The 11123-nt window shown below is 30.3% G+C and overlaps 1 protein-coding gene across 1 annotated transcript; it reads left to right on the forward strand.

Moving 5' to 3' along the window:
* Positions 1 to 7487: 7487 nt before the first annotated feature.
* On the forward strand, positions 7488 to 10825 carry EXPB4 (expansin-B3-like). Its single transcript, NM_001258009.1, has 4 exons — positions 7488 to 7665; positions 8222 to 8522; positions 9177 to 9306; positions 10631 to 10825. Exons 1-4 carry the CDS (start codon positions 7488 to 7490, stop codon positions 10823 to 10825), a joined length of 804 nt encoding a protein of 267 aa, NP_001244938.1.
* Positions 10826 to 11123: the final 298 nt, after the last annotated feature.

Below are 11123 nucleotides of genomic sequence, written 5' to 3' on the forward strand. Positions count from 1 at the left end.
CCTCTTAGTCATGGACATTTTTTAGCTGCAAGGATAGAATAATATTTTTATAAATTATTTATTTATTTATTTATTTTTCTTACCAACTCACTTTAATTTAATTTTTTCTCTTCTCTTTTATTTTATTTCATCTCAATCAAATAACTTTAATTTTTAATCTATTTCTTTTTTTTTCTTCTTACTTATCATCTTTCATTCTTTCCTTTTTTTTTTCTTTTCACAATCAAACACACCATTAATGAGTGTTTGTAATAACATCATTGCATTGCTTCCATATTCACTATTTTGGACAAAAATCCAAACATGTTTAAAAGAAGCAAAATCAAAAGAATAAAAAAAAACTCAAACTACAAAACAGAAGAACATATTTTTTGTTTTTAAAAATTAATTTTTTTTCTTTAAACATATAAAATAATACATTACCATCCGTTTTTCCCCCTATAGTCCAATCAAAACACAAGTCTATGAACGTAGGCTACTACTAGCATGTGTAGAAGGGAAAGCTACATAGACAAGTAGTTCTGAACCTGTGAGTTTTTCTTCCCAAATGGGAAAGGAAATTATACAATTTCTGAATTTTCAAGGGCCATAAAGCCTGGCAAACATAGTAGAGAGAATCAGGCCAATCTTCTACGCCCTACCATGTGGTTAGGACAACCCGTAAAGTCTGATCATACCACAGGCTAACAGATGTTGGACTAAGAAAAAGGTTACCAAACACTACTGTCTATTCCCCACATTTCTTCTCCTCTCCTTTCCTCTTTATTATTTTTTTAAGCTCCTTTCCTCTTTATTATTTTTTTTAAGTAAATTTTTTTATTGATAAATATTAATTTATTAATTTTACTAAAAGTAACAATTTAAAGAATTTAAATTTTTGATTTTTTTATTGACAAATATTACTTATTAAAAATATTATTAATAAAAAATTAAACTTATAATTTTTTTAATTATTCAACTCAATTTATATTTTTTTTATTATTAAATTCATTCGTGTGCAGTGTGGCAGGTACTCATTTCCAGGAGACCCGTCATACATGTTACTATACTTTTATTATATTCAATCTTTTGTGTATCTCCCTAACGTGCCCAGTTATTTTCAAATATATATAGTGTGGTGTGATTGAGAAAGATTTATGCTGTTTGCATAGTGCTGAATAAAATCCAGTCAATTCACATGAAAGTGGAACTGTATGCTCTCTTTAACGACCACTAATCATATACTTTATTGAAAGTAAGAGAGTTACTTTTTAGTTGCATTTAAGTAATACGACACTCTTTTGAGTAGACATCGTAATTCATGGGCATTTGTTGCTTTTATTGTTGTATTAAAATATTGTTTCGTTAAGAAATTATCTTGCAGCCACTTTGTCTGGAACCACAAGTACAAGTGAGAAACTGTGACTTTGTTCGTTCTGGAAAACGGTTTAAAGTTGCAATATTCCACTTGAATAATGATTTTTATATATGCATGGTCTTAGAGTTCACATTGGATCTATCTTAATTATATAAAATTAATTTATAAGAAGAGAATTAATTTATATTTACATGATTTATTTTGACTTATAAGATCAGAAATTATACTTTATTTTTATCATAGTATCATTAGATGTGACATCTTTAATATTCGATCCAACATGAATTGCATAGATCATTTTAACATCATCTTAAAAGTTATGGTGAAATTAAATACTTTATTTTACCTATATCATTATTCAATAGGTAAGATCTCCAACACAAGGTTTTGCAGATATTCTGTAAATGAAAGATCTGCTGCATACTGCATAGCATTCAGTTGAAGAAAAAATTACCAGTTTCTGCCCCTTTGAATTAATCTTTCCATTAAAGGCATTCCATCCATATCTTTGCTTGATTTGATGGTTCTAACTCGTGGTTTGCATATCACATCATTCTCCGATAATCAAGGAATCATGGAATTATAGAGTGTGCAAAATAAAAATGTACTAAAAAAATATGAAATATAAATATACAAACTTATATTGTTATTTAATTTCTAGATAGCAAAATCTGCCAATGTGGTTTCAGACTTCAGTGGCATGGAAGCATGGGCAGGGGAAAAGTGTGGAAAATGCAGAATTGTATATTAGTATATAATAATACCTGTAATTTCTGTCTGCTGCAATAGTCTATCATTAAGATATTAATAACACTGCAATAGTCTAGTAGTATATTCACTAGGTAATTAGATATTGATGAGATTAGAATAAGAACCACTATTCAGCTCAGGGAACATAATTGGTCACAGAAAGGTTCTTTGGCTGCAAGTGACTTGTGCCACGTGTAATTTTCAAGCTTACAGACAAATGCAAAAAGATTCTTATGCACAAATCACAAAACCCTTTTTGAAATTTTGTAGTAGAAGTACTAGTACTACATATTTTTCACCTTCCCCAATATCATTATTTTGCTACCTTGGTAGTCAGCACTACCTTCCAGAATTCTGATCTTGGATCTCTCACATTGGAAGCAAACAAATCAGCGGATTTCCTGGCAGGTTGGAGATCGATCTTTGATGAATAATTGATCATGCATAACAATAATAATAATAATAACACAATAAGCAAATTTTAAGCAAGATAAGGAAAAGAAACATAATAATTTTGAAAATAGTGCTAATTAAGTGCAAATTCTTTCTTTCCCTTGCCTAACCTTTAGGAACCAAAAGTAATTTGCTTTCATAGTGTCCCCTTCACGTGTCAAATTACTCTGGTTAGTATGATTATGACCCTTACTTTTTTTCTTCAAATTATTATGTTATTAATGTAAAATTGATAATTAATTTCTATCCAAAAATCTTATTATCTTTAATGGAATTACAATTTTTTCCATATCTAAGATCTTGATTAAAGATTTTAAGTTCAATCTCAAACTAATGGCATGACACTTAACTTAATCAAGTGTAATAAGGTTAACCTACACATTCTGCAGAAGATGTGCACTGCGTGATTTTGTTTGTTTTTACATAACATGAATATGGTCCACCTTTTTGTATGACAAATGCAAAGACAATGGTAATAGATGCACCGTAGGGCCATGAAGCCAATCAATCTCAGAACTGTCCGCAATTTTCTCGACTAGTGAATATATAGAGACATTGCATCCACTATATACTTCATTGCTTACAAAATATGCATGGAAAGCTTTCCTAGCTATATTTTTGTCACAATATTATGATGAGAACAAATTAACGAAAAGAAGTAGTCACACATGTCAAAAAGAAGCGAAGAAAAGTTAAAAATCCATTAGGGGCCAAGTGTATTTAAGAGCTCTATTAAGCATTCCAAATTTCTTTTGACAAATTAATCAAGCAAGAAAATAAATAAATAAACATCAATTCTCATATTATAAATTTAAGTTATTGTGCTTCAAAACTATTTAATCATATATCGTTCTCATTTTTTGACACACGTGTTATGAATTATGAGTTTCTTTCTTTAAGATATGCTTTTATGAAGAGTTTTGATGGGAAAGGAAAAACAAGATAAATTTTTCGTTTTTAATAAATACTTAAATTTCTTCAATCAATATTAATAAATAAAATATTTAAAATTCATTACTGTTTTTTAATTGAAAAACTTCAAACATTTATATCTTTATACTTTACGTTATATTTTTTTATTACTAGTAGAATAGTTTTCCTTTTAAATATTTATAATTTATTTTTATTGCCTAAAAATTATTTATTTTTTATGTTTTACATATGTGTAAAAGATCATCCAATGAGCAAGATACTTACAAGTTACAAGCTCGTGTTTAACTCAAAATGCATGTATTGAACTTTTATTATTATTATTATTTCTTTCCTTCGTTCTGTCTTTAGACTTTAGCTCCTCTGTTGAGTCTAAACAACACTACATCTGACCTAAGAATGAGCCCCACCCATGAGCATTGTTTATGACAAACCCTAATAAATACATTAACTGATTAGATAATACAATGTTAGTACATACAGAGAAACGTAGCCATCATGTAATAAATTTGTGTCTTCATTATCGAATGAGAGTATTTTTAGAAATATTCTCATTTTCATTAAGTCACATAACTTCTCTTAAATTAAATAATTAGTTTTATTTTATTTATAATTTTCATTTTCTTTTCAAATGTTACCTCTTAAATTTATTTTCATGCATGCAAACGATGCGCATTTAATCATCAGTTATTGAGAACTCAGAAATTGCAAACCTCTCTATAAAAAAAAATTGCAAACCTATGATCAATAATTTAAGAGTTTAACTTTTATTCATATTTTGACGGTAAAAAGAAAATCCTGTTGTTCATATTTAAAATGATTATTACAAAAACCAACATTTGTCATATATAGTATGACATGATAATTTATAAGGCTTTTTGTTTACACTAAAGATATTCCCCAACATTTCTCATGCATGTTTAGATTACCCTTTGGTATCCTTCAACTTACTTTTAGATCAACTCATATTATACCAAAGTCTGATGATAAAAAATATTATACCAAACTCAAGTTTATAATATACTTTTTTAATTCAAACTTACATTTACAAATTTTAATCTAAACATATACTATGTCAGATTTTATTGTTGATAATTTATAATTAGGTAATAAATAATAATGTAAAAGAATTACAATGTGAATGCATTCTAATTAAATTTATATTTCAAATTTTACAACTAAATTTTCTATTTATAATTTTACTATAAAAACGTTTTAAACAGATGAAAATTTTTTATTGCAAAAGAAGACGACGATCCTAACATTTGTCAACAAAGTCCCTTTTAAAGTTCACACTGAGCAGGTGTGAGGGTGAGAACAGGGCTCTACTGCTAACTATATCGAACGGCGGCAGAATCTCGCATTTAAAACATACATACTCATCAAATCATAAATTGATATAGCATATAATTATCAATTTATTTATTTTTATAAATTATAATGATAATGATTTCCTTAAGAATCATAATATAAAACTTAAACTCTTGTCAAAATTTTATTTGGTATACATGAATGCATATTTCTTTACGGTAAAGTTAGTTTTTAGATTTTAATTTAAAGGAACAATTTGATGGACAAAATATAATTTAACTAACGAAATGTACAGATAAAGTTTTATTTGTACTAATGCAATTTTATCTGTACATTTTTAAAAAAAACTAGTACAGATAATATAATTTATCAAGTACTAGTGTACTATTGCAAAAAAAAATAAAAATTTACTGAACTACTAGTGCAATTTTAAACAATTCATAGTTTTTAAATCAGAAAATGATACAATTTTGAATTTTTGAATTATATTTAAAAAATGATAAAATTATGGTTTTTTTTATCATTTTCAGATTTAACTTGTTCAATAGAATTGTTAATTTTTTTAAAGAAAATGTAAAATTATGTAGTTTCATATCTGAAAAAATTATGTAGTTAAGATGATATATATATATAATGAAAATTAAAGTTATAAAATTTACTAAGCAAATATATAATTTTTTAATTCTAAATCTAATACATACACGGATTTTTTTAAAGAATCAAATTCTCATTCAAAAATTAATTAATTACATCATTTTTATAACTTGATATAAAATGTGATTTTTATTGATTCAATTGTTTAATTATATCTATGTATTACCAAGATTATTTATGTCAAAATTGAACAATAACAAAGAAGATAATCAAATTATTCATATTTTAATATATTTTAAAATATTTATATTACGTTAATTTTAATTTATATGAAAGTGGTAGCAAATGATTTTGAATTAATATAAATTTTTGCATGTGATCTATGTGAAAGGAACTTTTAATCCAACGATAAATTTTAAAAAATATTATTCAATTGAAAATTATAGAATTGTGTAATAGTTGTCAAAGTTATACCGGTGTCATTTGACCTCTCCTCTATAACTATTTTTTTTCCTAAGTCTAAGATCATAGGTGTTTCCCAAGGACATTTTGCATACTATAGGAATTGAATACATGTTTTCTCGTTAAATAGATCATTATCACTCATGTGAATGCAACGAGACCTTACATCGCTATGTCAACCCTTTTAGTTATAGAAAGAGTATGACCATAGTTTTAAAAATTGACCCGATGATTGACCTAATCATGACACTGGGTCAGTGGTCAAACCGATGAGTCACTAACTAACCTGTATGATCCGGTCTGTAAAAAAAAATATAAAATTTTATACCTATCTTAAAAATGTTTAAAAATAACATTACAAATTAATATAATTCTATAACATAGATAATTAGATACCAAAATGTTAAAAAAACATCATTGTCCAAGTTCAAACAACACAAGTAACAAAGATCACAAACACAAATAAATAGCTAAATAAGTTCTAATTCAACATATGTTCCTAATCAAATTCAACTTTTTCCTATACCCATGGGGAGGCACCGAGGCTATGAGCGACGGCATAGAGTGAGACTACGAGAGGAAGGAAAGTCACTTAAGAAAGAGTTTCTAAAATTAAAATGGCTTGAAATTGAAATGACATTGTTTTGAACCGTAACCAAAAAAAGGATAAGTGACCTAGTCTGGGTTGACGGGTCACTGATTTGACCGCAAACCCAACCAGGTCACTTTAGGTCGAAAGCATACCCGATCGAATATAAGACTCAACTTGATCCAACTACTGGGTCACAGTCTAACCAACTGAATTGACTGGGTTGGTCTGAGGTTTAAAACTCTCAGTATAACTATTAGTATCATTTACTAAAAACAATTTTATCCTTAAGTATAGAATCACTAGAACTAGGAGTTATAATGTATCAACAAAAGTTGACACAACTGGTAATAATTTGTGTTTTTTAATAAGTAGTTCAGAGTTTGAATTTCGATTGATCCCTTAAGTATGAAACGAATCTTGTTGAAAGAAATTTATTCATTTTGTGTGTGCTCATAATTATTGACAGAGATTAATCATTATTTTTAGCGAAATTATTTTATATCATTATCATAATTGGTCAATAGAAATGATGAATTATAAGATTTATATGATGGTAAAAAGAGAAAAAAATAAAAAAAAGTCATAAATTTAATTTTCTCCTCTAACAATTAACTAGGGATAAAAATAAAACAACTAGAGCGTTATGAAAAACAACAAAAACTCTTTTTAAGGACTGATTTAACGCTTGTTCATTTATTTAACACTCTAGAACCTGGCGCCTAACACTTTTCTTCATTTCCCGCGAAATGACTAATACACCCTTGTTTCCCGCGCACACGCGTAATTAACGCCTTAACTACCGCTGGGACCCACTCCTAAGACCCTCAAATGGCACCCTTGCGTAAATAACCACAAAACCAATGGAGCACAAGGTAAAACCCTACACGCCCTGTTGCACTATAAGAAACCCAAAACCCCCCTTTAACGGTCTAATTAACTAAACCCACACTCACTCACTCTGCCGCCACCACACTGTCGGCAACGCCCACGTTACGCTCCAACCGCGACGGCGCGCCACCCATTTCGCCTCCCTACACAATGCAGCTCCACCGTGTCTCCGCCGCATCGAAACTGAGCCTCACGTGCTTCAGCTTCGCCTTGAAATTCGTGCTGTTGTACGCTGCGGAGGCACAGCTTCAGCACCGCGGCCCCGACCTACATTGGTACCCCGGAACCGCCACCTGGTACGGCGACCCCGAAGGAGACGGCAGCACCGGTAACTAACTAAATCCCTTCATAAGATCTCTTTTTTTTTTTTCTCTCGAGAAATTCATAGTCACCTAATTGAGATTTTGTTAGTCACATAAAAATTCTATGTTGTGTTTTTTTTTCACATCTGACTCAGTAACACACTTGACACAAATGTAGAGAAATAGAAACAACATTAGATGAAGTTTTCTTTTTTAAGTTTTTGTGGTGTTCTGTTCTAATCTGAATTGAAATTTTACTTGAATAATCCGAAGAAAAAACATTCCACTTCTAATTAGAAACGAACAAAACTTAAATGTAGTATATTTTTATATGTATTTTCAGTATTGTTTTGTATGAAAATGGAAATTTCACTTCAATAATTCACTTAATAAAAATATACAAGAAAGGTTCACATAGATAAATTCTAATTAACAAAGGGGTCTAGGTCTGGCTCATTGGTTGAGCAGGTGCATGCGGTGTTGTATATCGTACGGTCTTTAATTCTTAAGGGAAAAAAAAACCAATTAGAAAAATTGTTTGAGATGTGTTAAAAAGTTTTGATTTTGATTATGAATGTGAAGGTGGGGCATGTGGGTATGGAACAATGGTGGATGTGAAACCATTCAGGGCTCGAGTGGGGGCAGTGGGGCCCTTGCTGTTCATGAAGGGGGAAGGGTGTGGTGCGTGCTACAAGGTGAAGTGTTTGGACAAGAGCATTTGTTCGAGAAGAGCAGTGACAGTGATAATTACGGATGAGTGCCCCGGTTGCCCCTCTGACCAAACACACTTTGATCTCAGTGGTGCCGCGTTTGGTCGCATGGCTATTGCTGGCGAGAATGGTCCACTCAGAGACCGTGGTCAAATCCCCGTCATTTACCGCAGGTATGTTTTCCAAACTTCAATGTTCAATGTTCCCTGTGTGTGCTGTGTCTTTCATCATTATTACAGCGATACTATCTATGGTTTGCTAGATGATTTTACTGTTTCTATATGGTTTAGGAGAGAGAGAAATATTCTTTTGGGGTGGTAAAAAAGATATAAAAAACAAAGTGAAGATGAGTGTGAAGTTTAGTGTGTGAAAAATTATAAATTGTAAATAAAAAAAAGGTCTAAGATATCTGAAGTGATTTACAGCTATAAGTGCATATAGTAATATACTGTAAGTGTGAAGTGTGAACATTGTTCAGTTGATTATATTACTATTTTCGGGAGTGGGGACCTTGTTATGTAGCATTGACTCTTTGACTAGTAGTAGTTAGTACCATTTTTTCCCTTCTTTTATTTGGTGTGAAGATTTGACTTTTTGACTGTTTTTCCAGCTTATAATATTATTATTAACACAGCCTCCCTTTAAAAGGAAAAGGGTTACTCTCTCTGTTTGTGTTTCCCTTTTGGTTTCTATATATCAGGATACCACATGATCTGCATCTGAGTTTACCCTTGTTGTTGAGTCCCGGGTGGATGTACCCTTTTGTTTTGGGGATTAAAGGAAAGACACATTTTAAATATTAATTTCTAATGAATTATCTTTTTCAGAACGCTGTGTAAATATCCTGGAAGAAAAATTGCATTTCATGTTAACGAAGGCTCCACACCATTTTGGCTATCACTTCTGGTTGAGTTTGAGGATGCAGAGGGAGATATTGGCTCCATGCATATACGAGAAGTATGCATCTTTTCTCTGTTCTTATTTATTTCCATTATACATATATTGTTATGATGAAAAAAAATAAAAACTATTTAAGTTATATTTAAATATTAATAAATAAAGATAAATGGATATAATTTTTTAATCTATAACATCTATATAATTGTATGATTCACATATTTCTCGAGGATCCCATATTTATATGAATAAGTTACAAAAAGAGAAGAGTTAAATAGAGGAGAATAGAAAGAAGAAGAAAAAATTGCATGAGAGAAGAATCTTTAACTTCTGGTCTCTCAGAGAATCAGATGCCGTTACAGCTAATGGTCTCTATTCTCTAATGTAGTAATATGAAAAATATGAAAGTTGATAGATTCTTAATATATTTTAATAGCTAGAATGTACACTTGATTTATTTAACTAATAAAGTACAATGGATGGTAATATACTGCAATCTTCGGAACCCTGCTTCTTGAAAAGTGTCGCAGATTTGACCGAAAGTAACTGCCCAAAGGTAAAATAAAGTTTACATTGTGGTCATTCACATTTTTTACTGATATTAAGAGAGAACTAGCATGGTCAGTTATTATAGTCCATTGTCCAGAGTTTTGACAATTCCAAATTTTGGGGACGTGTCCCCTTACTATACGTGCCTCAACACTACCATCTTTTGCACTTTAGGATATATATATTGTCTTTCAAAGGTTGTAATTAGTAGACCATCTTCTCTCCTATTAAATATATTATCAGTGCTATACATTATGGTGCCCATTGGCAACTTGCTATGGTGGTGCTTTTCTGTATTCTGTATTTTCTGATCTCAAAGCATGTGATATATGGGACCAATAATGTTAAACAGTAACATTCCAAATTTCTCCCCCACTGTATGAAAGGACTTAAAGTTTAGGAACATTTAGGCAACTAAATTACCAAAACAAACTAAACAATCAAGTGGACAAGTGGTGATTTGATTTCTGTTTACAAACAAATTACTAAATAGTGTTTATGCTTTTAATCCCATTATGGGTCAGTTTATTTAAACTTAAAATAAACATTTTTTAGAAAACACTTATTTAATAAATATATATGATTTGTTTCTCAAAATAAGTAAAAATATTCTCTTTAAGCAGACAAACACACTAAAAATATTAAAAAAAATTAGTTATTTTTATTAAAATAAGTTTTTTAACAAATAAGTTTAAATAAGCTGGCTAATAATTTTTAATAAATAGGTGGGGTTAATCTCACTTTGTATTATTTGCAGATTTTGCTATATAAAAAAATGTGGCTTGTTACATTATTTTATTCTTAACATTTTGCTCTTGTATTTTCCTATTGCCAGGCAGGGTCTACTGAGTGGCTACAAATGAACCACCTTTGGGGTGCAAATTGGTGCATTATTGGAGGACCTTTAAGAGGACCATTCTCAGTGAAATTGAGCTCCTCCACTGGGAGAAGCCTCTCTGCAAGAGATGTTATTCCAACTAATTGGGTTCCAAAGGCCACTTACACCTCTCGCCTAAATTTCTACCCCTAATCACATCCTTTGGTGCAATTGGTACAAGTACTAGTACACCCAGGGCTTTTTCCCAAAGGGGGTAACTAATATTTAATAAGTACATTTTAACTAGTTAAAGCTGGTCAAGTCCCATAACTCAAAAATAGCATGGGCTTCCAACTTTCTTTTTTCCCCTTTATTTGCTATATATACATTAGATTTTCTCTTCCCTTTTTTTTTTTATAAGAAAAGTAGCCACTTGGAGTGCACAAGGGCATCCAATGGTTCTATTTCTTTCTTATTTTTTTTTTAATATTGAATTTGTATACCTACTTTT

Source organism: Glycine max, chromosome 6, assembly GCF_000004515.6.
Source record: "Glycine max cultivar Williams 82 chromosome 6, Glycine_max_v4.0, whole genome shotgun sequence".
Taxonomy (NCBI): Eukaryota; Viridiplantae; Streptophyta; class Magnoliopsida; order Fabales; family Fabaceae; genus Glycine; species Glycine max.